Below are 26,110 nucleotides of genomic sequence, written 5' to 3' on the forward strand. Positions count from 1 at the left end.
CTCATATTATCGTTTAGGATTTAGAAATTTTAATACTGATTATTTACAAAGAAATTTCTATTGTGAAATGTTTCAAACATTCTAAAAAATAATATGATGGGGCGCCTGGGTGGCTCAGTCGGTTGAGCATCTGACTTCACCTCAGGTCATGATCTCGCAGTCTGTGAGTTCGAGCCCCGCATAGGGCTCTGTGCTGACGGTTCGGGGCCTGGAGTCTGTTTCGGGTTCTGTGTCTCCCTCTCTCTCTGCCCTCCCCCATTCATGCTCTGTCTCTGTCAAAAAATAACGTTAAAAAAATAATAATGTGATGATGATAATTCCTGTATACCTTTAACCCAAAATTTAAAATTATCAATATTTTGACCATATTTCCTTCCTTCATCTTCCCCCATCCCACCAACTTTTTTCTTTGCAGAACTGTTTTAAGCAAATCAGAGACCACGTTATTTAACTTCTTCGTACTCAACATAAATCTTCAAAAAGTAAGAGCATTATCTTAATATAACCACAATGCTGTTTTCATACTTAGCAACATCAATAATAGTTTGTTTCATTTACGTATAATTCTTGACGTTCACATTGGATAGAATGAAGTTTACAAATGTAGTATAAAATTTGTCTCAGCATTGTTAACAGGTTCTTGGTTTCTAGGTCTTCCCTCCTCACACAAAGCACTAATTTTGTGGATACTATTTGCCATCCTGTGTCTCGTCTCCCCCTTTCCCTTGGTTACAGATTTCCTAACTAGGAACAGAGCCATGAGGAAGAAAGACTGTTTCCCAGCCTTCCTTGCACCTGGATGTGGCCATGTGAGTAAATTCTATTACGGGAGATGTTAATTCAAGTGTCGAGCATAGCTCCTGGGAAGTGTTCTTAAGGGGAGAGAGTATGTTTTCTTTGCCCTTCCTCCTTTTTGCTGACTAGAATGTAGAATCAGTAGCTGGACCTTGAGTATCTTGATCTATAAGGCTGTGTACTAAGTAAAATAGGTGGGGCATCAAGAGAGGAGTCAGATCTCTGATGATCATGGAGTCATCATATCAGTTTAGAAGTAAACTTCCGGGGGTGACAGGGTGGCTCAGCTGGTTAAGTATCCATCTTCACTCAGACTTAGGTCCTTGATCTCACTGTTTGTGAGCCCGAGGCCCGCATCGGGGTCTGTGCTGGTTCAGAGTCTAGGGCCTGGTTCAGATTCCGTGTCTCCCTCTCTCTCTGCGCCTTCCCCACTCGTACTCTGTCTCTCTCAAAAATAAATAAACTTAAAAAATATTATTTTAAAGGAGTAAACTTCTATTTTCTAAACTTGAAGCCAATATATTTATCTTGGTTTCCCATCATTTTAACACATGTAGCCAAATGAATCCCACCTTGCTCTCACCTGCATTTCTGTGCACTGCTTTCTCTATTTCTCAATTATGGTGGAGCTAGGCACATAGAAAAATGGGTTAGGGGCGCCTGGGTGGCTCAGTCGGTTAAGCATCCGACTTCAGCTCAGGTCACAATCTCGCGGACCGTGAGTTCGAGCCCCGCATCGGGCTCTGGGCTGATGGCTCAGAGCCTGGAGCCTGTTTCCGGTTCTGTGTCTCCCTCTCTCTCTGCCCCTCCCCCGTTCATGCTCTGTCTCTCTCTGTCTCAAAAATAAATAAACGTTAAAAAAAAATTTTTCTTTTTAATTAAAAAAAGAAAAATGGGTTAGCTCTGAGTTAATGCCTTCTCATCTAAAATACCTATTAATTGAGATGTATCACATTCAACTTAATGTTTTAAAATGACAGATTGTCAACTTCCAAAACTCCTTTCCCTTAGGCCTGTCCTGGCTATATAATCAACATCTTTCCTACCTTCTTAATTGATAGGCTATCCAAATATACTAATGGTTTGGTTCTTAAAAGAGGTATTTTGTTCAAAGTTTGCAGAAAGGATTTGGAGAAGGGTGGAAAAGGCCTGAACTGTTGAGTTTATGAAAAGCACTGGATACTGAAATCAAACCCAGTCTCATGACCCCTCTCAGATCTCTGTAAATGCATCCCTGATTTCAGAGCTAGTCTGGGTGAGCTACAGTGAGCTGTCACAATTGATGCAGTCATTATCAGAAGATCACAGTATATATACAGAAGTTCAAATATTGTCAACAGTTCTACATTTAAAAGATTTCTTATGTAATTTTACAGCTGGTAAATCAACCCCTGATGACACAGTGAAATAGGACCAGGATATTAAAGCATTTAAACATGGGTTTTTAATTTGTTAACCAAACATTAGGACATTTCCTCAGTCTCTTTTCATATTAAAAAATTAAAAAAAAGACCTGCAGTAACAAAGAAAACTATTAAAGTTTCTTTCAAAGATGGAGGCTGATTTCTAACAAATAGAAGGTAAAAGAAAAGAATGCACAATCGAGAGATTGAGCATTATTTTTTTCTATTGTAAATAGTTCTCTATTAAAGCAGTCTGTCAAATTTTATATTAAAGAGACGTCAGTAATGGAGTTATTAGATCAATATCCTCATTGCAGTGTTTTGAGCCAAAACAGAAATTCCCTGAGGTATGGAAATTTCTGGACTTGATGTTGTTTATCTGCTGATGAGAATTAAGAGAGCTGCAATGTGCTTACAAATGTTGCAGGTGAGAGCAAAATGTTAAAACATTGCAAATTTTACACTTCCAAGAAACTAATGGAAAGGAATTCCCAATAATGAAAGCATAAGAAGTACATAAAATCCTGCTTTACATCTCAGTCTTTGAGGAAAAACTTTAATTCTCAACTGCCACAGATGGTAAAAAGTGGCCCTTAGATGTCAGTTCTCTGCACTATTAGGAAGCTCCTTTCACATGTATATACATATATTATTGCAGACCGTATTTCCCCAAAAGAGGCTGGAACAGTATTTCGGATCCTAAGTGCTCTTTCTACAAAGTGGCCTAAACATGTCTCCCACGGAGAGGTAGAGTTTATGTCCTTTCCCCCTCAAACCTGGGCAAACATTTGTGACTGCCCCAACCAACAGAGCAGTGCAGAATGATCACAAAAATGCCATGCATTTCACCCTGCTTTCTTGGGACACTCACTCCAAGAACTCACAAGCATGCCATGAGGAAGTCCAAATCAGCCCATGCAGAGACACCATATGGAGAGACCACAAATGGGTATCCTGGCAGATGGGCCAGCAATCAACTGCCATAGGTGTGAATGAAGACTCATCTAGAAGATTCTAGTTTGGTCTTGAGTCTTCTCAGCTGAGGCTTCAAATATGGTGGAGCAGAGACAAGTGATCCATCCTCACTGTAGTCTAGCTGAGTTCCTGACTGACTGGCTGGGGGAGGAATGAGGAGATGCTGGTGGAAAGGTGCAAACTTCCAGCTATAAGATGAGTAAGTTCTGGGGATCAAAGGATGTACAGATGGTGAGTATAGTTGTGGTAATTACCTGAGGTGATGGGTGTGTTAACTAACCTCATCGTGGTAACCATTTCACCATATATATGTGCTTTAAATCAACGTGTTGTATACCTTACACTTACTCAATGTTATATGTCAATGATATCTCCAAAAAGCTGGGAAAAAAAAATAGAAGCAGTACATTTTTTAAGTTGTTCAAGTCCTTAAGAAAAAGCCCTAACTGGGATATTGCTGGTTTGGCTCTTTTTTTTTTTCTTCTATTTTGACTTAGAGAACACTGTGCATATATTTGCAAACATTTTGTTGTTGTTCAGGGTGAGTTTACTGTAGAAAAATTACATTTTTGGGCGCCTGGGTGGCTCAGTCGGTTAAGCGTCCGACTTCAGCTCAGGTCACGATCTCGTGGTTCGTGAGCTTGAGCCCCGCGTCGGGCTCTAGGCTGATGGCTCAGAGCCTGGAGCCTGCTTCCGATTCTGTGTCTCCCTCTCTCTCTGCCCCTCCCCCGTTCATGCTCTGTCTCTCTCTGTCCCAAACATAAATAAACGTTAAAAAAAAAAAAATTTTTTTTTTAATTACATTTTCTGCAAATGGAGTTGACATTCTCTTCCTCTCTTTTTAGTTCTCATCCTGGCTACAAATGTAATTCCTCAAATCAAAATATTTTACCTAGGTAGGGCAATCTCAAGTAAAGTCGAAGGACTTAAACCTTCATTTTGTTGAGCCATTATTTTGCAAAGGGGGACTTCCTGCACTGGAATTCTTTTTTTGGTCTTCTGCAGAATGACAAAATAAACAATTCCACAGGAGACTCATAAAAGGAGGCATCTCGGGGCGCCTGGGTGGCTCAGTTGGTTGAGCGGCCGACTTCGGCTCAGGTCACCATCTCGCGGTCCGTGAGTTCGAGCCCCGCGTCGGGCTCTGTGCTGACAGCTCGGAGCCTGGAGCCTGTTTCGGATTCTGTGTCTCCCTCTCTCTGCCCCTTCCCCACTCATGCTCTGTCTCTCTCTGTCTCTCAAAGATGAATAAATGTTAAATAAATAAATAAATAAATAAATAAATAAATAAATAAATAAAAGGAGGCATCTCACCAACAAGAACAGAACTACCCACTACTTCTTTTGATTTACTCACACCATAGCCCCAGGTCTTGAAACCAACTTCCTTTTACTCAAGAGAAAGGATTTGAATATTTGTAATTTTATTTTATTTTATGTTTATTTATTTATTTTGAGGCAGGGAGGGGCACAGACAAGGAGAAAGGGAGAGAGAGAATCCCAAGCAGGCCCTGCACCGTGAGTGCAGAGCCTGATGTGGGGCTTGATCCCTTGATCTCATGAACCATGAGATCATGGCCTGAGCTGAAATCAAGAGTTGAATCAAGCTGAAATCAGTTAACCAACTGACCCACCCAGGTGCCCTGATATTCGTAATTTTATACAATCAGTGGTTGGTTTTTTGTTTCGTTTTGTCTTTTGGAAAGAAAGGGTAATTTTGAGTTATGTGCATTAGAAGCATAATTATGAGAGAAGCAAGGGAGTGTTCTCACAAATGCTCAAAGTCTACTTGTTCCAAAAAGCCCTAATGGACCCCTTTCCCCTTGCTTGTTCTTCTCTGCTTCACCTCCTTGAAATGCTAATACACAGTTTATCAATTCTATAAAACTCAATGCAATGTGCATCACTCCCTCTCTCATTCCCTCATCTCACCAACTAGCATCATCACCCTCTTTGGGCATGCATCCACAAGGGATTTTCCAGAAAGATTCCATAGTAGACTATTGGCTCTTCCACTCACTTTTTTCCTCTTGCTAAGTCTCTAGGGACTGATCTAATGTGTTTAACCATCCCCCCTCTTTAAAGAAAAAATAAATGAAGCCTTTAGATTTGTTTTAGTATTTCTTCTCACCTAGAAACTCCACTGGCAGGTTGAGGCCCTTGTATGGTATCCAGTGATGGATGCTGAATCCCATCCTTACTGGTATTTGCTCCTTGGAGGTGAAAAAATAAATGTTTTATAAAGCTCAAATTGGCCTTATCAAACAAAACATCTGCTAGATCAGTGAATGACTGGTGACAGCAGGAGACAGCAGTGCTGGCCTCTCCAATAGAAGTCACTGCAGTTAATGGAAGCTATTATGGGAAAATTCTGGCAAGAAGTTTTCTTTTTCTTTTTTTTTTTTTTCTCGACAGCTAAAATTTTTTAAAAGAAAAAAATGTATTCAGTTGCTAGGGTAACTGTGGTTTCAAAACTACTGTAACAAAAGCCAGATATCACATATCAAACTACCAAATTGTTAATTTGACTGGTATTTTAAAATAACTACCTAAAAGAGATATTTTCTCCTTATCTAGCTATAGAGGACAGGGGAAAAGGGCGGTGGGAGGGGGGGGAATAGGAGGAAACTCAAGGAGGAGAAGAGAGGAAAAAGCAATTGGTAGATTCAAGAAATATTTTTGCCTTGCTAAATATTTGTTGGAAATAACCCCCCCCCCCCCCCCCCCCCCCCCCCCCCCCGTCACCATGTTACGGATACATTTGCATACAAGACTTATTTAGTCAGATTCGAAACATAAGGAGGATACTGACTTATCCTGTTTTCAATTTCTTTTCCCACACTTCAAACCCTGCCTGGGTTTTAAGTGAATGGTTTTTCTGTGTGGGCACTTGGTAAGGGAACTGGTTACTTAGGAGAGTCATGCGTGTTCTGAAATCTTTTATGGGTGATTGTGTTTTCCTGTGTCTTGCTTTTCATCACTTGATTTTAAAGGGCATATGATAAAGTCGGTAAAGGCTTGGACTCTGGAGTCAGACATAGCTAGGACTGAATTCCTTTTCTACCTTTTACTAAATTCTTTTAACTTCTCAGATCCTGTTTCTTCATTTATAAAAAAAAGATATCAGGACAAATGTCATCATTACTTCAATAAATAAATTGCAAGGAAAGAAACAGGGAGAAGGGCCTATACATTAAAAGAGACTTGAGAGACGAAACGTGTGGGTATTGCTTAGATCTGATTTGAAAGGAAAAAAGGCAATTGTAAAAAGCATTTATGAGACAACTGGGGAGACTTTGAACACTGATTAGATGTTTGATAATATTAAGGAGTTATTTCAAATGTGTTTAGGCATGATTATAACATGGTATTATGATTTTGGGTTTTTTAAAGAGTCTTGCTGTTTCAAGACCAACTGGAATATTTACAAATGAATGATATGATGTCTGAGATTTGCATCAAAATAAGGGAGGAGGAAGTGGATGGGCTAGAGATTAAACAAGCTTGGCTATGAGCTGACAATTGTTGATGCTGGGTGATGAACACAGAGGGGCTCATTTATCAGCTTCTCTCTGCTTTTAAATACATATTTGAGATTTTCCGTGATAAAAGTTTAAAAAGAGAAATAGCAGTAATACTCACCTGATAAGATTATCATGTGGATTAAATGAGATGCTGTGTATAAAGCACCTGGCAGAGTGCCTGGCATATAATAAGTGCTGGACAAATGTTAGCCATCTCTAGGAGAGACAAGGCCTCCTCTTTCCCATGTGCAGACTTGTGAAAGCCAGACCATGAAATGTGCTGCTGATTGGAGCAGCTAACCTACTCCTTCCAAGACAGGCAGCCCTTAGCTCTTACTGCATTCATCTTTACCCAACCAAATTCTGTACTAGACCCTGTGCTTTCCACACATAAGTGAAAATTCTGTCTTACAGTAGCTGTTAATTTGGGCTTTAGCTCCCCAGTAAGTTTTAGGTGGGAATGCTATTTCAGTGGAAAACAGAAGGCAAGAACTTTTTTAGAGCTCAACTATTAAATGTTTAGCATATTTACATATAGGGTAGCCCTATATAATTTATTTAGCTTTTAGAACAATCCTTTCAAATCTAAATTATTAGCTTCAGTTTAGAGGGGAGGAAACAGAAGTTTCCTGGTCTGCCCAAGATCACAGCATTAAGTGGTGGACCTTTTCTCATACCAAGCTCCTGAAAGTCCCAAAGGGCCCAGCAGTCCTGGCCATCAGCTCCTTTGCCTTTCTTTTCCTTGTCCTACCTTAAAAACAGCCATGGCCCCCCACAAGTTAAGTTGACATCTCCACTCAAAAGAGTCTGAAGTCATAGTTATCTGTCCTGTGACTGATTTGCAGCCAGGGTGGTGAAAGGTCTAAATATCTGATGAGGAGAGTCACGGGCTCGGATGGAAGCTTGGGGCCTGCAGAGAAGAGGCTCAGGAAGAAGTAATAGAAAAAGGATTTGAGGATTGTACTGACATTTGTGTTTAATTTTCCTCTTGTTCTAAATGCTATTCCACTTTTAAGGAAAAGAGAAAGCAGAGAGAGATACCTTATAGGAGGGCTGTTCAATTCCAAAAATTAAAAACAGCCAGCTGCCATCCAGCACTGTCGGCCTTCATTCAAGCTCCAGCTGTAATTTAGTTCGGTGGTTGCGCCCGACACCCTAAACTTGCAAATGATGAGTTGACTTTAGAATCCAGCTTATTTAAATAAAGCGGGACAACTCCACGAAAAAGGCGGGTATCTGATTACACCCGGAGTTATTGGTTGTTTATATCCAACATTCCTGGGAATGGAGCGGAGAAAGAGGCACCACGAGAAACGCGAAAGGCCAGCGACAAAACGCTCAAGGAGAAAGTGTTAGTGTCTCAAACTGTAGGGTTAACCTCCTGGGTTCCACTCCAGAGCGTCGGGAGAGCTCGGGTGCTTTCAGCAGCCACCGGAAAGATTTCCAACCGACCCTCTCCCCTCCGTGGCCCTGAGGCCCTCACTCTAAGGCCACTCCAGCAGCCAGGCTGCAGTCTGGAGCCGACACCGACCGTCTCCAGAGCCAACCTCCCCAGGCCTGACCATCCCCTGCTGCGAATCCCGGATCCTCTCCCACGGGTTGGGCTAAAGTCCTCTTAATTAAGAAACAATAACTATTTAAGAAGAAGCGCCAATAGCCCGCTCTCTGCGCGCCCAGGCTTGGCCTTTTCGGGAGTTCCGGCGGGGAAGGGAGCAGCCCGGGGAAAGGGAGCTCGCGGAGGCCCGGGCGACTGGAGCACCCGGCGACCCGCCTCCCGAGCCCCGCCCTCGGTTTTCCCGCCCGGCGGGGACCTGACGAGCGCGGAACCACCCTCCTCCCTGCGGCAGATTCGTTTGGAGTGGCGGGATCCAAAAGGCCGCAGGGAGAGGGCGCCGAGCGCGGGATTTGGCCGCTGGGAAGTGAGAGCGGTCCCCAGTCCAGCCGCAGGCCCCTGCGCCGGGTGCACGGCGTCACTGCAACAAAATCCTTTTCTTCCCCGGAGGGAGCCGTCCCTCGATCCCTTGGAGGGTGGAGAGTCCTCACGTTCCCTCCTCCCGCTACCCCGGGTCAGAGGAGAGCTGCGGGATTAGGCTGGAGTGAATATTCCGCGTGCTCTATAATTACGCACACACTGAAATCTTCACCGTTGACTTAAGTTACTTGGCGCTGCGAGGGCTGGGGCCCTGCGTATTGATTAAACGCAGCCTCTATTTACCTACACAATAAATGTAGAGATTAGCGACGTTCGCTTGATCACAATAATGGGGTTGACAATTAGGGGGCAATGCATCCCAGATGTAGCTGAGCCTATGGAAGGCGGGCGGGCAGCAGCCTTCTGGAAGAGAGGAGCTCCGGGGTGGGGGTGGGGGGCGCTACGCGGGCGGAGGTGCGGAGCCCCGCGCGGAGCGGGAGTCCGCTCCGGGAGCGCGGCAGGAGGCTGAGGCGAGGCCCAGCAGCAGCAGAGAGACCGCCGGCCACGAAACCGGGGAGGCTCGCAGCGGGCTTTGGGGGACCTGAACATCTCCGCGCCCAGGTAGGCATCTCGGGCGCCAAGCCCGCCTCCCTGCGGCGGTGTCACCTGCCTCGAGGCCGTCTCGCCTGCTGCCGCCTGGCTGGGAAGGACGGTGGACGCTGCTGGCGCGTGCCCGAGTAAGTGTGCCTGTGTCATCAATGTGCATTCTGCGTGCGGCAGAGGGAGGAAGGCAGGAGGAGGCGCACGTGTCTACTGCGTGCGGAGCCTCCCTCTTCCCCCGTGTGTACTCCAAGAAGCGAGTCAGGGTGGAGGTGTCAGTCTGGCCTTGCCATGGGGGTGGGTGTGACATCCATCGGTGGGTGTGACAGGAGAGGCCAGCACGCAGGGTTGGACTCCAGAGTGGCAGGACTCCAGAAAGCACGACCGTGTGGACCCTAGGAGAGGCCTGTTCCCGGCGATATCACAGCCCAGGGGTCCTTGGGTCCTTGGTAGGAATCTTATAACCGACCTTCTTCCTCTGCCTCTCACTGACCTGAAAGGCCCTGAGAAATCAGTCCTAGGAAGCAGAGGATTGAAAGGAACTAATTCAGAGAAGAACTCAGGACAGCGAGATGTGGGGTTACAAAGGGCAGATGAGAGCAGTTGGGTGTGTGTGTGTGTGTCTGTGAGTAGTAGTAGTAGTAGTAGTAGTAGTAGTAGTAGCAGCAGCAGTAGTGATACGATGTGGGTGTGTGAAATCGCGACCCACCTAGAAGAGTTTGCAAATCCTGGGCTCCCATCCCACACTGGCTGCAAAGGACCCAGGTAGCAACTTTTCCCAAAGCAAGTGGTTTCTCTGTTTTTTCCCCCTCTTCCCTCTGTGCCTCATTATCGACGCATTATGTTTCCCATTCCACATTTAGGCACGCACGCAAGGATTTGTTCCAGACATCCATGAACAAGCCAGGACGAAGCCCTTTCCCGCCAAACCACTAAGGCTGGGGAATAAGCGGTGCCTGCCCCAACTCTGGGAGCGGGAACCCGGGAGAAGACTTGAGTGGTAAGAAGATCTAGAGGACTGGAAGGAGGGAGGGGGGAAAGGAAGAGAGAAGCCTGGGAAAGAGAAAGAAGAGGAAGGAGGAAGAGGAGGGACCCGCAGGGGCAGAGTTGGGCGTGGGGTTCGGTTACAAACGCCCCCTTCCGCGCCCAGGATCTTTCCCTGGGCTGAGTCTTCCTCGTCGCAGAGCTGAAGCCGACTGGGGGAGGGGGAGATAAGACAAAGGGAATTCTCCTCTGAGAAGTGTGAAGTGCATCTGTCCTCTCCTTGCAGGCTCTGGAAAAACTGGCAGGAATTTCCTTGTCGTGAGAAGACCGACGAGCGTCTGCAGAGGAGAAGACAACTGCAAACAGACTTTGGGCCAGGGAGGAGGGCGGGAGGAGGGGTGGCGGGGGCCAGCTTTGATGGCTTCAACTCTGTTGTAATTTTGTCTTCTCCAGATTAGCCAAAATAGTCAGCCCTAGCTGGGAGTTCTGTTCCGCAGAATCCGCTCCCACCCCACCCCTCCACCCCCGCGTCATGTGCACGCGAGGAGCTGTGTAGCTGCTCCTCTCCGAGTCACGCCTGAAACTTCCAGGGCTAATGGTTCTGTGTTCCTGCCGTAATTAGGAGGCCACACAGCTCTCCAACACTCCGTTAAACAAGTATGTAAGTCATCCTCTCCCTCTCCGGGGACAGACCGGGGGAAGGAAGGCTGCTGGGACCGCTTCGGGCGGTGTGTCCTCCGTTAGGGGAGTGGCTTGCTGTGACCCCCGGCTGCTCCTCCTGGCCCTGGTCTTTCTAAGCTCTTCCTTAGAAAGTAGAGAAAGGGGCAAAGAATGTGCATCTCGCCACCCACCGGACGAGCCAGGCGAGCCTGTATCTGTGCTTGTAAAGTTTTCTAAATAAATTGGTTCCAAGCAGTGATGAACAGAGGCTGAACCCGGGTCTTCTCCAGAACAGTGCAACGGATATAAAGAAGCTGGAGTCGTCCACCCTCTCCACCCGCCCCCCCCCCCCAATAAATCAGCCATATAAATCATTCGCATTGTTTAAGGTACATTGATCAATCTAATGGCTTGTAATAGGCTCCTAATTGCCACTTGCAGAGTTCTGCAGGTTCCTGTTTGAACGGGGAAGGTTTCATTCCAGCCCAAGTCCTCCTTAATCTGGAAACTGGGTGATCACAGACCAAGGAAGAGCACTGCAGTGGCCAGGCCACAGTCTCAGTGCCTCAGGGGAGGGAGAAAGGGGGCTAAGTGGAGATATTTACTATTCTTTTTTTTTTCCTTTTCTTTTCAAAGCTTACTTCCAAATTTATAATTGTCTTTTTTTTCTTTAGTAAATTAGTAATTCTCTAATGAGCAAAGCCCAGGCTGTGATTTATTGATTCTTGCTTATATCAGATGAGAAACTTTCCTTATTTGCATCATTTATATCTGTATGTAGAGTAAAAACTTCCTTAGCTGCAAACCGGTATTCTCTTAGTCATACACTTCTTTTTATTTACTTATTTCTAACTTGGTAACACCAGGAGTTGGGATAGGAAATAAATGGGGGGGGGGGCATGCTAAAAGCAAGGAAGAAAAAGCCAAACTTTCTCCAACATGGAATCCTTGAGACATGCCTAGACTCTTGGGTAACATCTTGTGTGGTTGTAGTGTCTCCTCCAAGCCCTGGATGGAAGAGGTAAAGTTGGAAGTATTCTCAAAAGCTGCCTACAAAAGACTAAAACGGAAGGAACTGCTACCTTGGCTGGGGGGAGCTGAACGATGAGCAGAATCCTCTGGCCTTTGGCTTTTAAAATGTTTTACTATTAGCTCAAAAGATGACTTTAATGTTCCAAAGGTGGTTCCATTTAAGTTCAGGCTAAAGCAACAAATTGTGCTTCGTTTTTGGTAGGAATGCTCTTAAAAAGAAGAAAGCCAACATTGAATGACACATTTGCTTAGGTCTAAGACCCCTCTGTGGTAGTTGGTAAGGGAGGGAGGAAGGTAAAACTCCAATCTGAATAGGCCCCCCATAGTTTCCGAGTAATGCAGTAAACAAATCTATGATGTTGTTGAATAATCTTCCAATAATTGCAGTCATTAAAATCATCACACAGTCTACAGTCACCTTCCTTCCTTTGACACACCAGAGTCTTTCCTTTAATTGTTAATGCATTTTTGGCTCAGATAAACAGATCAAGGCAGGCTTAAAATATGAGGCCCAGATACATCCAGCAGCAGAAAATTAGTTGTATAGCAAATGTTTGGAGTGTACTTAATAGACTAGGGGTTTTCACTTTCTCCAGTAGACCTTATAGGCAAGAGGGATTTGCCTCTCCTGCCCCCTCTAAATAGGAGTAACACTCCTGAGGCAGAGAAAATATCCTTCCTGGCTCTTTTATTTGCCAGGGTTGGGATGGAATTAGGGCGTTATAGAACAAGTATTAAATGAAAGCTCAGCAGAAATTGTGGGAGAGTTCCTCAATTTTCAATTAATTTTCTCCATTCATTTGATCTCAAGGCTGGCGCTTTTTAAAACATAAATATGTGTTAGCTATAAAAGATTCCCTTCTAATCAAAAGCTGCATTTCATTTGCACCCACAACTGGCAAGCTCCAACTGTGGAAAGGATTCACTGCACTCAACAGGCGCTTCCGTCTGTACCCGCTTCCTTCGCCCTTGTTCATGGCAGGCGACTATGGTACACAGGGGTAGCCTTTTTTTTTTTTTTTAAACTCAAGTTATTAATGTATCTCCCCAATTCCCACACCGTGCTGACCTGATAATCACTGCTCTAGTGTAGATCATGCAAATGAAAAGCGTAATTAACTGAGCAAATGATTAAAAAAGGGAGCGCTGTGGCTTACCAAATAAGTAAATAAAGGCAGGTTGGAGGAGGACAGGTCAGATAAATGCTTTTTACGGGCTCCTCTCTGTTCCCTCTCCCCTGTCCCCGCCCCCGGGGTATCTCGGTCCTGGTGGTCGAGGCTTTGGCAGCAGCCAGCAGGGCCTGTGTGAAAACCTTCGGTTCCTCCTCCCCCAGCGCCTCCCCTCCCGCCCACATCCTCAAGTCTCCCCAGCACCACCTCACCCCACCTTGGTGCTGTGTATCCGCTGCTAACTCTGCGACTGGCCGAAGCCCCAGGGAGACTGGACAGTCACCTAATAGTTCGAATTATTCCGAAGATAGCTGGTCCTCCCCGTCCCCACCCTGTTTCCTGTGCATCGGGGAGAAGCATTTTTTTTTTTTTTTCCTGTAGTGTAGGAGCTCCAATCCTTCGGATCAGCGCTAATGACGGAATTGTTTCTCCGGCTTTGCCTTCTAAATGCAGCAACTTGAGCAGTTGCTCGGATCAAAGCTCTCGGGAGAGGCAAAATGGGAGAAACAATATTTGTTCAAAGGAAGTGAACTCTTCCCTTTAATTACCCTATTCTTCTTTATTAGGATTCCTACTGCTTTTTTTTTTTTTTTGCAAAAAAAAAAATTATGTTGATTTCCCATAGTGTATTTACGATGTAAATATATTCCAAGATGAAAACGTCACGGATCAATTGTAAAGGACCCGGATACATAATTTTAAAAAATCAGTTTCAGTGTATATGAGGTTCTCACCCCACTTTCGCTGCTCAGTCAGATTTGTTTATGCAGAATCGACATTTAATAGTGCTAATTGCACTCCAGTTAAATTGCCCTGATTGCAGAAAGGGAAGCAATTTTCGTGCTCTCTGTCTGGGTTTGGAAGAAATTGTTTTATATTCACCTCTTTATAAAGAAGTGGAGATAAGGCACCGGGGCCTTTGCACAAATTGCACTTAGGGGCTGACTGGCAGCATTCAGGCGCTATAATAGAGCATTATTTGGCCGTTTTGAATAATGTAAAGCGTTTGCTGAAAGCTATTCTCCCGAAAATTGCTTTAACTTTTAAAAGGGTGATGATTCACTCCAAACCAGGCCTTTGTTACATTGTCATTATTTCCCCAAATGTTTTAACAGTCAGCTCAACACTTTAGCATAACACATTGATCTTTGTTTAAAAACTAGATTTTTTAGAGGATGAAAAAATCTGTCACACGAAAAAAAAAAAACTGGACCTCTTTGGAAAGATCTCCTTGGGGCCCCACCTTAGAGTTACAGTGGCCGGGGTATCTGCCTGCGTTCGTTTGGAAGATTCCCCTAACTTTTATTGTGATCCGGATGCGTGTATCTAAAGGAATATCCGAGTACCCACGTAGAGAGTCTGACAGCTGGAACCACATTGAAAACGGCAGGAGGGGGAGGGGAGGAGAGGAGGAGAAGGAGAAGAGGAAGGCGACCAGGACTCCCGGAGCCCTAGGTACCAGCGTGAGCTGTTTTAAATGGTTGACTTGAAAATGTCACTAGTGCTAAGTGGCTTTTCGGATTGTCTTATTTATTACGTTGTCAGGTTTCCTTAAGGAGGGGGTGTGTTGGAGGTGGGGGAGGAGGTGGTAAGGGGAAACCTCTGCGCTTCTCCTACCGGGCTGCGGTGGGTGAGTCGGAAACGCCTCGCTGCCACTTAACAATCCCTCTATTAGTAAATCGACACGGAGACTCTACTGGAAGCCGAGACCGGTCTCCCCTTGCAGGGCAGAAGTCACCTGTTGGGAACGGCTCCGGGTCCCCCTGCCGGGCTTTCTGGCTCTTCCAGTCTGCCAGGATTCTCCCTTAACCTTCCACCCCGAGCCCCCCCCCACCCGGGGGGGGGGGGCTTTTGACACCTTCCCTCCTCCCCCCGCGGATTTCCACCACAATCCCCCAGGGCTCAGTGCTCCAGCTTCGCCGCGCTAGTCTCCCGATTCTCCCCCTCTTTCTCTGTCACATTTTCCTCGGTGCTTTCGCCACCTTAAACTAAAGTGGGGGAGGGCACCATTCTAAGCGAAGGTATTATAACGATAAGCAAAGAAAGCAATCCTTACAGCCCTCCCACCCACCGAGTGCACTGAGACGCACGCAGGCTCCATCTTAGGGCCGGGAGAAGAGCCACAGTGGTCGCACGTTTGGGCCAAGAGATATTGCAAAGAGGAGAGAAAACACTGGGGGCACAGTTCCACTCGTGCTCACTTACTCCCCTCCGCAACAACTCTTTTGCACCCAAGCATTTGGAGGTTGTGGTTTACAATGTCTCTTAAAAAGCAGGATGTTGGTTTGGAGGGGAATGCGGTACATTAAACCCGTAGTACCCAGGTCTGTCCGAGGACGCTGGCATTTCTGGTTCAAAAGCAGCTCCAACTGCCCTGAAGAAGAAAGACAAAGTGAGATCCAAAAAGAAAAACAAACAGCTCAGCGATTGCTGAGGGACTCTAGCACGCGCAGTTGTCAGTTTGAGGACACCTCTTTTCACACCGACAAGATCCGGAGAGGACTTCATGATGCTTTCAGCCTACAAAATGTGGAGGCGCCCACGTGTGGCCTTGTCCCCCGCACTCGCGGATGGAGGTCCCCGAGAGAGGCTCCTGGAGCGTGTCCAGGAAAGCAGTGCTCTGGATGGGGGAACCCATCTCTCAACACGGTGCCCTTGCTGTGCAAAAGAGCCTCTACAGGCCCAGGGGCTCTGGAGTGGGAGCGGGTTGAAGCTGGGGCAAGAAAACTCGACTCCAGGGTGAAACGTGACATGCAAATCTTCACCCGGTTAAACAAACAGCCGAGCAAGCTGCAGCTTCAGCGCGGGTGGCGGTGGGGGCGGACGCAGCTCACGCCGGTCTCTGTTTCCAAAGTTGTTACAACGTGAAAATAAGCGGCTTCGTGCAGCGTGTTGTATGGGCTGATGCCTCCCACCCCCACGCCAGCCCCCAGCGAAACCCGGCAGATAATCAGCACTTCCCACTGTTTAGTCGTATTTGACAACTGGGTTAACCTGGTATCTAGGCGCTGGCGAAACGGTACAAAGGGTGCCCTCAATTACCACTAGAAGCTTCTGGTGTGAGTGGCACTTGTATTACCCCCTGGGTCAGAGGCCAGAGCGACAATTAGGAAGTCACTTAGACCTCTGGGGGAAAATAGCGGGATGCGCAGGCTCCAGGCCCTCCCAACAAGTCTGTGGGTGTAGACCTGGACACAGAGGCCTATTTCTCTCCTCTCAGAGGAGTTGTCCTTTCGCGCCCTCTCCTCAATGTGACTCTGGAGTGGGTAAAACCGAATCCACTGGGGAAAAGGAACTGGGTAGAACACAATGATAAAATTGCGAGGGAGAATGATGGATTCCAGCTGAAGTTGTGCTGCGCAGGCGAGAGCTTAGACACACAAAGTGAGCGTTGACATTTCCGTCTTTACTTGGGCCTTGCCAGTGCGGCCTCCGCCAGGGCGCCCCCTCCCCTCTTGCCTTCTTTCCCACAAGTGGGGAGTGGAATCGGACTGTCAGTCCTAACTTGCATCATCTCGGGGTGGTTCGGGGGGCTTGTGTCTCAGTCTCAACGCTACTTAAACCTGGCTTAGTGCGTGAGTGTAAATTTTTAATTGCACTGTAATTTCTTCAGTCTCTAGCCCGCGGCCCCCCCTCTCCCCCCCCCAACACAGCGCTAGCCGCCTTGACTGGCACGCGCCGGGAGCCCTGGCTTGGGCCCCTCGGCGCGTCTGATTGGCTGCGGAGCAGCTCCCGTCTGCTCCGCCTGCGCCCTCATTGGGCGAGAGGCGCAGCCAGCGGCACTTCAAAGCGGGTGCTCCTCGCACTTAGGCTGAGTTTAGCCGGCGGGAGCCCGGAGTCCGCTCGGCGCGAGCGCGGGGACGCGGGAGCTGCGCGGGATCGGAGCAGCCTTCCGGAGCAGCCGCCAGGCTCAGTCCCGCTCCTGGCCCCGCCGCGCAGCCTACGGACCTGCTATGGCCACGTCTATACTCGGGGTAAGTCGGAAGTGCGACAAGGCATTTGCTTGTTTTAACTGCAGCAAATTTTCGTTATGGCTTCTCCGCGTCCGCAGCTCCGGAAAAACTGTTGCTGCCGGACTGCAGCTGCAGCTTCAGCTCCTTTTAGCACTTTCCACATTTCTGGGACTGATTCTTTCCAAGTTATTGAAACCTAGGAGATGCCTTTGTAAGAAAATGATTTGTTAAGCTAGTCCTTTTTTTTTTTTTTTTTTTTTTGTGGCTTAAAAGAAAATCTAGAGGTTTCTTTTCTTCCCCTGGTGATTTATACCCCACCCCCCCTTGCTTCGGGGATTGTTGCAATTACGCGACAGTGGTGTTTCCAGAAAACAGCCTTAATCGTTTTTCAGTCCGTGTAGTCACGTTAACAAACATTTACACTTCTGTGGCTCCCCAGTTGCCTGTGACTTTGAAATCCATCGCTGGGTCCCTTCTCCTCGGATTCTTGTTTTCATAATCAAGGGTTTTTTTTGGGGGGGGGGTGTAAACATTTAAAACAACGTTTTCTATTAAAAAGAGTCAAGTCGTAGTCACCCTTGGGAGGAGTGCCCCAAGTTTCCCCCGCCCCTGAGCCGCTGTTTCGGCCGCCTCCGCCCTCACCCGGTGTTTGTTGTCGATGTGTTTACTTCCGTGCTTTACCCGAAGGGCGATTTGGGGGCCTGAATGAGAGGATCGGGCTTACGGCGAGCGGGAGGCGAGCAACCCGAATCCGGCCCTGCGTAGGGGTTGCAGCGGCTGAGACGGGGAGAACCGAGACATCTTTGATTTGTAGCCCCACCGGAGAACAACTTTCCAGCGCCGGGACCCTCACCCTTGGGATCGCCCTTGCCCCGTGCGGGGCGCGGCGCATCCTTGGCAAGCGCACGGGGAGGAGGCGCGAGCCCAGGAGCCACGACCCCCCGGGACCAGTCGAGGGGAAACGAGGCTGCTCACGGGTGCACTTTGTGTCTTCCTCCCACTTCTTCCTGCCCTCCTTCTCCTTGCTCCCTCCCTCACCCCACCCACTTTAGGAAGAGCCGCGCTTCGGAACAACCCCGTTGGCCATGCTGGCGGCGACCTGCAACAAGATCGGCAACACGAGCCCGCTGACGACGCTGCCAGAGTCGAGCGCCTTCGCCAAGGGCGGCTTCCACCCCTGGAAGCGCTCCTCGTCCAGCTGCAACCTCGGCTCCAGCCTCTCGGGCTTCGCCGTGGCCACCGGTGGCCGCGGCTCCGGCGGCCTGGCGGGCGGCTCGGGCGCAGCCAACAGCGCCTTCTGCCTGGCCTCCACGTCCCCCACGTCGTCCGCTTTCAGCAGCGACTACGGCGGCCTCTTTTCCAACTCGGCGGCCGCCGCGGCGGCGGCGGCCGGAGTGTCCCCGCAGGAGGCGGGCGGCCAGTCGGCCTTCATCTCCAAGGTGCACACGACGGCGGCCGACGGCCTGTACCCGCGCGTGGGCATGGCGCACCCGTACGAGTCGTGGTACAAGTCAGGCTTCCACTCGACGCTGGCGGCGGGCGAGGTGACCAACGGCGCGGCGTCGTCGTGGTGGGACGTGCACAGCAGCCCGGGCTCGTGGCTGGAGGTGCAGAACCCCGCTGGGGGGCTCCAGAGCTCGCTGCACTCGGGCGCCCCCCAGGCCTCGCTGCACTCGCAGCTCGGCACCTACAACCCCGACTTCAGCTCGCTCACGCACTCGGCCTTCAGCTCCACCGGCCTCGGCTCCTCGGCCGCCGCCGCCTCCCACTTGCTCTCTACCAGCCAGCACCTGCTGGCTCAGGACGGCTTCAAGCCGGTGCTGCCCTCCTACTCGGACTCCAGCGCCGCGGTGGCGGCTGCTGCCGCCAGCGCCATGATCTCGGGCGCCGCGGCCGCCGCCGCCGGGGGGAGCTCGGCGCGCTCAGCCCGCCGCTATTCCGGCCGCGCCACCTGCGACTGCCCCAACTGCCAGGAGGCGGAGCGGCTGGGCCCGGCCGGGGCGAGCCTGCGGCGCAAGGGCCTGCACAGCTGCCACATCCCGGGCTGCGGCAAGGTGTACGGCAAGACGTCGCACCTGAAAGCGCACCTGCGCTGGCACACGGGCGAACGGCCCTTCGTGTGCAACTGGCTCTTCTGCGGCAAGCGCTTCACGCGCTCGGACGAGCTGCAGCGGCACCTGCGGACTCACACGGGCGAGAAGCGCTTCGCATGTCCGGTGTGCAACAAGCGCTTCATGCGCAGCGACCACCTGAGCAAACACATTAAGACGCACAACGGGGGTGGCGGGGGCAAAAAGGGCAGCGACAGTGACACGGACGCCAGCAACCTGGAGACGCCCCGCTCCGAGTCCCCTGACCTCATCCTGCACGACTCCGGCGTCAGTGCCGCCCGAGCGGCGGCTGCGGCGGCGGCTGCAGCGGCGGCGGCGGCGGCGGCGGCGGCCTCGGCGGGAGGCAAGGAAGCCGCGTCTGGCCCCAACGACTCTTAGAGGCCGGGCGAGAGGTGCGAGCGAGCGAGTAGAGACACCGAGAGCGAGCGAGAGGTTCGGAGGGCCAGCGAGCGGGGCACGGACGGGTGGGGGCTCCAGTGACGCCCCCGGGCCAGCACGAAGTGCAGCAGCACCCGGCTGCCCGGCCGCTGCTTGCCGGCCAAGCCAGGAGCTCCCCTCTGCTATCCCAGCCCAGACGAGAATCGAACTCGTGATCCTGGAACAAAAGCAAACCACCCTCCGACACAAACAACACTAAAAAAACTGCACACAGACAGACATGAACACACACCGGAGATCTACAACCACAAGCACGCACATTCGCGCGCGCGCGCGCACGCACACACGCACACACACACAACACTCGCACAAACTTCTCGAGCGAAGAGCAATACACAGAAACGCTCCCACCTCCCTCATCGCCCCCCCCCTCCACTACCCTTCTCTTTCCTTTTCTCAAAAAACAAGCCACCACTCTGCAAAGGACTGTCAGAATATTTGAAAACAAACGGGACCTATAAAAACAGACCCTTTGTGTGGATTATATTATATATAAAATGCTCCAAGTCCTGCTTGATATCTACTTACAATGAGACTTTTTTCCTAAAAAGGAAGCATCAAAAAAGGCTTAAGGTGAGAAATTAAACTGGAAGTCTAGTGACAGTTTCTCTGTATTTCATAACATCTGTATAAATAGGGTTCAAAAGATTGTGTTCTTTTTTATTTTCTTGTAAATGTTCATTCGAATAGAGGTTTTTTTTTTTTGGTGAATTCCTGAAATTCAGGGAGTTTTTTTTTTTTTTAATTTTCTGATGCACTTTGTGAAAGTCAGTATATATGTAAAAGATATTTAAGATGTTGAGTTATCATTTCACTCACAAACACGTAAGTTAAGGTCATCTAAAGAAATTAAATGCGTTTATCTGTATGAAGAAAATCTTGACATCATATTTTCATTTTGGTATTATTAAAGGACTCTGAACAATACACTTCCTTTTTTTTAATCCTGTTCCCCTGTCAATATCCTTTATGTGGGTCGACTTTTTTTTTGTTGGGAAAAAATTCCTTTAATGTTAGTTTTAGGTAATGTAAGGTTTATGTGAGTTATAAAAGCCATAATACATATACGTTTTTGAGAAGTCAAAATTATTTATTTGTATATCAATAGTGTAAATTAAATTGGGTTATAAGAATGTGTAGTTGTATTACTTAATGAGAGAGCTCTCAAAAGGTGACATTTAAAAACTCTAGGAGCGCCTAAAATAAAACCAAGATCCTTGGCAGCTTTAACTGGGTAGGTGCCTACACCTCCCGGGAGGGGTCAGACAAAACTCCAGTGGGTTTGTTTGTTTTTAAGAAGCGATTTAAAAACAATCTGTGAAAGAAAAAAGCTTTTTAAAAGAAGTCTTTTAGCTCCCAAGGCCCTCTACATTGGGAGGTGACTCAGGGGAATAAATCGCTAGAGTCAATACCCCGGAAAAGACATTTCATGCCTAAATGAAAATCTTGTTAAATGTTATTAATTTTGACTTAGAGCACACAGCAGCCCCCTGTGCCTTGTATTCCCTTATTAGGGATTCATGTCTTATCAAATATCTAATTAATCTCCTAGACATCATTTGTTCTGGCCAACTTTATCTCAGCTGGTCCACGGGGAAAACTCCAAATATTCTCCGTGACAAAGCTCCCTTGAAGATCTTTTTAATTGTCTAAATTAACTGCACCAAATTTGCATGTCAAACGGTAAAGGGCAACCTGAGATAAAATGTAAACGTTTTAAAAGCCCCCAAACTAAGCACTTGATTTGATAACTAGGCTTTTTAATGTTATGGAAGACAACTGCTCCTTTCCTTTTCAAAGACGGCTGATCTATGCAAATAGTGAATTGGAAATGCCTAGGTCCCCGCGCCGTCAAATGGCCCTCGCAGGTTATTTGAATATCAGTGGCGCTGCTTCTGAAAAGGTTCAAGGATGCTCTCTGACTTCTTTGTGATTACTCAGTGCGGCGTCTTATTCTGAAGAAAAAAAACTCAGGAATAATTAAAGGCTGGGATCAGGCCTGGGAACACATTTGGGACAGGAATCTCATTTAGACAGTCTCTTTCAAAATAAGGCACAGTTAAATTGACCAGAAGGCAATTATTGAAATGAAAATTATTTTCACTCTCTTTGTCTCCTGACCACCAACTTAACAGCCCCAGTTTAAAAGAGAGGGAGAAGAGAGGGAGAGACGAAAAAGAAAATTGGTAAATGAGATAATTTCGCAATTCGAAAATGTTAATTTAGAAAATAAAGTACATATTTACAGAATAAAAATATTTCGAAAAGGCTCCCCCACACAATAGGAAACAAAATCAGCACCAGTGGAATTTTTTAAAAAATTATTATTACTGTCCATCTTGAGAACTTGAATGGAGGTTTGATTTGGGGGGAAGAAAAAATAAATTATTGTTATTAACAACCAACAAATTGTTTTCTCGCAAACTCTGCTCTGAAAAGCCAAGTAGCAAAGTGGCGATAAAACATAGAGCTAAGGTCCCCAGAGGGGCATTTTGCAGCGTGGGGTTCCGTGGTTTCTTCCCTATCCTCGTTCTTGCGGTCCTCGCAGCCTCGGTACCCCGCTCTTCTTCCTCGAGTTTTCCTCTCTGACCATGTTCTCTCCCCGCTCAAACAGCTCATAACCGGGACCTCGCAGCCCAGCCCCCCGCGCGCCTTCTGGGTCAGGCCCGGTCTTCTGGAGAAGCTGGCAGGGGTGCGTTTGCTCCGGGGGCTTTGGGCCGCGGCGCAGAAGGCCGAGAGAGGGTGCCGGGCGCGTTTGGGGACTGCGGGCCGGCGGCACGGAGGTGAGAGTGTGGTGGGCTTTCCTGAGGAAGAGGGCGCCCGGGCGTCTGTCCCAGGCAGCTTTGTTTCTCGTGGATAATAAAGGCAGATCAAAGGGTCTGGCCGTGCAGGTCCCGCTCCCCGTGCGGCTCCCTCCGCAGCCCAGTGATCAAGGCCTCTGCGCGCTGCCTCTGCCCCGAGGGTCAGCGGACGTCCATCACCGCGGCTCCGGGAACGGCGGGCGGTGGCCCGGCCCGAGAGTCCAGCCGGGAGACCAGAGCTCGCGGAACCCGCACCCGAAGGAAGCGGGGCCTCTGCTCCCTGGCCCAAACCGACAGGCGAAAACAGACCCCAGGCCTCCCAGCCTCCGCACCCTCAGCCTCAGGGGCCCCTGGGGGCGCGGGGAAGCCCGGACCTGAGCGGGTGGCTACCTGCTGAGGCCGAGCAAATTGGAGAGGGCGTGCGTGGGAGGGGAGAGCCCACGAGCGGGGAGACGAACTCGGTCTCCCCTTGAGAGGGGGCAGCGACTCCCCAAGGCTACCTCGGGGTTCCGGCGGGCGGCATGGGATGCTCCGGCCCGGGGCCCGGGAGGAGCGCGAGGCCGAGGGAGGGGTCCGGGCGCAGACCCGGGCGGGGACCGCGGCCGGGCTGTTGGGGCCGCGGCCGGGGTCTCTGAGTCCCGCGTGGCCCGGGTGAGGGGAAATGCGATTTCGTTTCAGCCGGTTTCTCCCAGCGTTTCCTGTTCTGTAGCTTCCTGCGCAGTGGAGGAGCGGAGAACAAGTTTTCCCCAGCCCTGCGCCCACCCAGCCCCCAAGCCCACCCTCCCCCCGCGGTTACCTTTCCTGGGTCTGTTTGGGCCCCCGTAGACTGAACTGGAGCCTACCTGATGAGGAAAAAGAAAAAGAGAAGAAAAGAGAGATTTTCTTTCGTCCAGGAGACACATCATTATTTTGGCGAGATTATTGTGCACCTGAACGGCGTGTCTGGACATTTCGTCAAATCGTTATAAGTCGCGTAAAATTGAATTTCTTTTTATTCAGATGGAAACTTTATTTATTTTAACTCTAATCTTATTTGCATCTATTATCTGTATTCACCAAGGCTCTCTCCCACTACAAAAATGCAGATGAAGTAAATCTCACATAAATCCCGCCCATTTGTGTAATTGGTATACTAAGTGTTTATTTTAAGTGAGAATAATTTAGCTACAAATTTTCTTAAGGAATAACATTCTTAACACATTAAAAAAAACTGAAAACTCTGATTTGCTTTTATGTTTGACAGTCGCTCTTGATTCCCTTAAGAGGAGCTTGGCGAGTGCGGCTCGCTGGCGCCATCTAGAGCTCCGGTCGGGGAAGGCCGCGCTGCCCGCCTGGCTTGTCGCTATTAGCGCCGGGAGACCGGCGTTTGCCGCGAGCAGCAGCAACCCAGTGAAGCAAGCAAAGAAAAGCGAGTTTTTGTGTACCAGGGGAGGGGGAACGAGCCTCGCTTTTGAGGGGCACTACTTAGCAATGGCCGGTATTGCTGCTTCCAGGAAGGCGGTCGTTTCTGGAATGTGCTAACGAAATACCCAAACAAAACAAACAAAATAACGCCCCGCTTGGCCCAAGTCTTAGAATTGCCGCATTTAACATGCCTTTCAAGGCAACTTCAGGTTCTTCCAACAACTCGGAGCTGAGCACGCTGGGCGCTGTCGGCGGCGACGTGGACCCCGGGATGGGCACGCAGCCGTGGGCTCAGTCCCCCGAGCCCTTGGCTCAACGGCCCGGTCGGCGAGGCCCACGGGGACTATCCAGGACCGATCGGAACCAAGCTGATTAAAGCAGGCTACCAGACCGTCCCAGGTCCCCAGATTCCCCTTTGAAGGGGAGGAACGCGAAGGACTCCGTAGCTTTCACCAGCCAGACTGGGGATGGCCGAAGCATCCTTTAGTCTTGCCGCCGCCTCCAGGCGACTGTCCCTTCCGAGTCCGGTGCTGGGGGCTGCTGAGCAGCCCAGGGCCTGGAGGAGGGGCGCAGGGCCCCCGAAAGCAGCCAGAAGCCCCGAAACCCCTCGCCCCAACCCCTCCCGAAGGGTCTGCACTCCCTGCCGGCGGAAACTGACCCCTTTTGTCCCCACCTTTCCCCTTTGAAACCCAAATCTAAAATCGGATAACAGTTGGGGGCGTTGACCAATTTTCTCTCCAGTCTGTGCATCGCCCTCCCCCCGCCGCCCCTTTCCCTCCTCTTCCCAGTCCACTACCCCACCCCTCATCTTCAGACGTCGTGCGGTGGCTTCTTCCCCTCCTTTCTTGCCCACCCCTTCCCCTGAGCCTTTATTGTATTTTAATCTTAAAAGCTACACCTCCAAATTCCGCGCCCAGGGCGGCAAAAGCGCCTTCGCCCGCAACAGCGAGAGTCGGCCGAGGCACTGGGGCTCCGGGCTCCCCGATCTCCAGCCGGGGAAACGCAACGCGTTTCCGGAGACTCGCAGCCACCTTTGCAGCGAGTAACTCGGCTGGGTTTGTATTTGCTGTTTTAATACAAACCCCGCCGCACTGCCTATTTCAAAGATGTGCTAATTACTACTTGGATAGCAGGGCGCAAAGTCCTTGTCCATTTCCCAGTACAAAGTAGGTTGCTAGAAAATTTGAAATTGCCTTTCAGCCTAAAGCTGCCTTACCTGAATGTCATAATTACAGTAATTATGTACATCCAAATTACATGCTAATTAAATTAGAATCAAATCGTTCTAAATCGAAATCAAATGAGGTAGTGAAGAATTAATCAATGACAACATAAATAGAGAGCTTCCTTCAGAGATATTTATTGTAACGATCCAAGGAGGAATTTGATCTGAAAAAGTCACCTGTTTATTTACTTTCAAATTAGTAATCAGTTATTATCCCTTCTCCATAATTTTAACCGTTCAGTGTTATTTACCCCCACCCTTTCTAGACGCTGGAGTTTATAGAAATATGTATGAGGTAAATACATACAGACATGCCTACCCTATATGTTATTGATATAAATATATACAGTGTGTTTGCAACTCCTGTTAAGGGGAAGGTTTCAGAAGGTCCGTGGGGACACATTCCTCCAGGGCCTGTTCTCTGCGACCCAGGAAAGAAAAGCACCTCAGTTTTTAGATTTTCTAAGATCCCTGCACTGTCTTCCTTTGGAAATTCATATAGGGGATTTTTGCAATGTTTTGCAAACACCTAACCGTTTCTGGGTGGCTCATATATAAAAGAAATGCAAAGTGATAGGGTGTCTTGCCCCAGTCCGTTTTCTGCTTGCAGGCTGCCGGCTGGAGGTGATATTTCCATTTTGCCCCAGGAGCGAGAGATTAGCGTCGGGGTGCTAAAGCGCCCTCTTCACCTGTGGAGCCGAGCGACGAGAGAAAGGCACTCGCTTTCCCAACCACCGAAGGCGAGTTCACCCTCCGATCTTCGCAGGAGACACGCGCCGGAGGCCGAGCGAGGTTAGGCGGGAACTGGCGGGCGAGGGCGCGCGGCGGTCCCAGCGGCCGGTCCCCAGGGCACAGCTCCCTCGGCCGGCAGCCTGGCAGAGTGGCCCGGGAATTTCTTCTGGGCAGGTTAGGGCCACAGGCGGGGGAGGGGGGCGGGGACCGGTGCTGCGGGCTAACCCGGACCCCTTCCCGTTATACTTAGTGGGTGAGGAGTCCAGCGGCCTCTTGACGCGGGAGGCCCATCTTCCAGGAAGGAGACACGTGCCCCCTAATTCTGCGCCTTACAGTTGGGCTTGAGATGCGATCAGAAGGTTGCCAGATGCATGTCTAGAAGGAAATCACCA

At 49.2% G+C, this 26,110-nt stretch overlaps 1 protein-coding gene across 1 annotated transcript; it reads left to right on the plus strand.

Moving 5' to 3' along the window:
* Positions 1–17,007: 17,007 nt before the first annotated feature.
* On the plus strand, positions 17,008–19,546 carry SP9 (Sp9 transcription factor). The gene is made up of 2 exons (XM_030327274.2): positions 17,008–17,028; positions 18,060–19,546. The coding sequence occupies exons 1-2, from the start codon at positions 17,008–17,010 to the stop codon at positions 19,494–19,496; spliced, it is 1,458 nt and encodes a 485-aa protein (XP_030183134.1). The 3' UTR covers positions 19,497–19,546.
* Positions 19,547–26,110: the final 6,564 nt, after the last annotated feature.

Source organism: Lynx canadensis, chromosome C1, assembly GCF_007474595.2.
Source record: "Lynx canadensis isolate LIC74 chromosome C1, mLynCan4.pri.v2, whole genome shotgun sequence".
Taxonomy (NCBI): Eukaryota; Metazoa; Chordata; class Mammalia; order Carnivora; family Felidae; genus Lynx; species Lynx canadensis.

What these genes read in the sequence shown, in the direction of transcription:
- SP9 (XM_030327274.2), top strand. Translation starts at nt 17,008, where the DNA reads ATGGCCACGTCTATACTCGGG. An exon ending in TGGCCACGTCTATACTCGGG is followed by an intron (nt 17,029 to 18,059) that starts GTAAGTCGGAAG and finishes CACCCACTTTAG; the next exon opens with GAAGAGCCGCGCTTCGGAAC.